Below are 2,339 nucleotides of genomic sequence, written 5' to 3'. Positions count from 1 at the left end.
TCAGTCACATCCTCCTTTTCTTGCCTAGTCAACAACACTTTACAACAAATTATGGGTATTAATTTGTTATTGGTTCTAATTTGAAATTGCTACTTAAATTGTTTTTTTTTCTTTCATCAATAACGAGTAACAATTTGACATTTATGATTTATTGTGAAAATATTATAAGACAGAGCGTGCAACATCACACTTTTTCTCAAGAACAAAATTTAGGTACAATACCTTAAGTATTCCCTCTTAAAATTAAGTAATTAAAAAATATACTTTAATCTAATTAGAAAAAATCTACACGTCGTCGACATTAAAAAGAGAACCGACTAAGGAACAGCGCCTAACGTTTGTCATTCCATGCCACGTGTGCAAGACTTCTCCGCCAAATCCAATCTTCCTTGTATATATACAAACATCACAGTTTCGTTCTCACTCTCCAGAGAAAAACCCAAAGTTTTCAGATTCAAAAAATGGCTTCAGCAACAACCGGAGCTCCGGAAAAAACGGTTACGGGTTACCCGGCTCAGTCGAGCCATGTCGCAGCCGGGTACCCAGCTTACGCCTATGTGGCGCCACCTCCATCTTATGGGCCGGGCCTAGGCCCAAACCCGGTCCAAGATTATTACCGGCGCCGGAACGCCTTCCTCTGCCGTGTGATCACCTTCGGCACCGTCGTGTTCGGAATCATCGGGTTCATATTCTTCATCGCCTGGCTAGTTCTGAAGCCACGTATGCCCGAGTTCCGAGTCGACTCAGCCTCGGTTTCCGAACTCAACGTAACTCAGTCCGAGTTATCGGCCGATTGGAACTTCACCCTCTTTGTCCGAAACCCTAACACCAAGCTCAGCCTCTACTACGATCGCCTCGAAGCCTCGTTGTTTTACTACAGTAGCAGAGACAGTCTCAGTACGACGCCGTTGCAGCCGTTTTCTCAATCCAAACGGAACCAGACCTGGGTCCCGGTCCGATTCGAGGTGATGAGCGAGTACGTCGGCGAAGACGTGGCGGCTCGGATTTCGGGCGAGAAATCGACCGGGTCGGTGGGTTTTAGGGTCCGAGTTTTCGCTTTGGTGAAGTTTAGGTCTGGGTTTTGGTGGACGAGAGAGCGTTTGTTGCGGGTTTATTGTGACCGGGTTCAAATCGGTGTTGACCCGAAAAATGGGACCGGGTCTTTGATGGGTCAACCCGGAGCTTGTGAGGTTAATCTGTAAGACTGTGAGTAGTATTTTTTTTTTTTTTTTAAATTTCCAAAATGGGTCTTTTACTATGTGACATTATTGTCAATTACAGTATTTTAAGTCAATAAGATAAATAAAACAATTGCACATAGGTTTGAATGATCGAAACGGAGTTGAATTGAGTTGCTCTAGCTATGTGTACTTTGCTGGGACTATATCTTGTATGAAGTAGTAGAACTTTAACTATTTAAAGTTTTAAATGCCTGTATGGCATTACTGAGTGTTTAACAAATTTACTTGAATAGTGCTCTGATTTATAGAGCATGAACAGTAAATTGTACCTTTTTTTTATTCTTAAAAAAGCTCAAAATTTCAGCTTTAGCTTTTATTATTGTTATTATGAGACCAATTTCTACTAAAAGAGCTTGCATCTCAAATGATTGTAATATCATGCTTTAGGTCTGGATTATGCTTGAGGAATTGGTCTCCTATATCAACCAGGACATTTTTCAATGTGAACTATGTCTTGTTAAGTTAAGATTTTCTCTTATTTTTAATTTTAATGGGTTTACATTTGCTATGGTTAAAAAAATGCTTTGAACATGTACTGTGCTAGATATTTTCGGGCCGGAAATCCGATTCTCATATTTATAATATATTTTTTTTTTTTCCTTAAAATTTCAATTTTGGTTCTCTTTTATCTCTCTTCTCAAAGATTCTACCTTTAAATTAGCTAACTTGGTGATTAACTATGACTACAAACTTTTTGTTATAAAAAGTACAATTGAAATGATTTGTGCTCTCTCTGCTGTACTGCCGGCTTTCCTGGCGAATGAGTATTAAATAGGAATCTGGTTAGGCTGATTAGAACGTCAGCCTTTTTAGAGGGGGAAAAAACAAAATAAGAAGCTAGACAGATTTGCTATGACCATCTTGAGGACTTATTCTTCTGGTCATCTGGTGGCTTTGGTTTTCTTCTGTTGCAAAAATCATCTGAACTTATAAGCGCATAAAGGCTAGTTACCGGCTGGGCTAGGTTTAAGCCTAAAGTTTTGTAGATTTTATAACTCTAGTCCTTTGAACATGGAAGTTGAAGTAGATTTTTTTTTTTTGGGGGGGAGGGGGATGACAAGGAACCTTGGAGGCCATGCAGAGCGTTGTGTCTTTTTA

At 39.6% G+C, this 2,339-nt stretch overlaps 1 protein-coding gene across 1 annotated transcript; it reads left to right on the top strand.

Moving 5' to 3' along the window:
• The first annotated feature begins 398 nt into the window (after positions 1-398).
• Positions 399-1,415, top strand: LOC126692260 (NDR1/HIN1-like protein 10). Its single transcript, XM_050387792.1, has one exon. The coding sequence runs from the start codon at positions 462-464 to the stop codon at positions 1,200-1,202; it is 741 nt and encodes a 246-aa protein (XP_050243749.1). The 5' UTR covers positions 399-461; the 3' UTR covers positions 1,203-1,415.
• Positions 1,416-2,339: the final 924 nt, after the last annotated feature.

Source organism: Quercus robur, chromosome 7 (genome assembly GCF_932294415.1).
Source record: "Quercus robur chromosome 7, dhQueRobu3.1, whole genome shotgun sequence".
NCBI classification, from domain to species: Eukaryota; Viridiplantae; Streptophyta; class Magnoliopsida; order Fagales; family Fagaceae; genus Quercus; species Quercus robur.
Note: the sequence above shows the minus strand (reverse complement) of the source record. Positions and strands in the feature narration are given on the sequence as shown.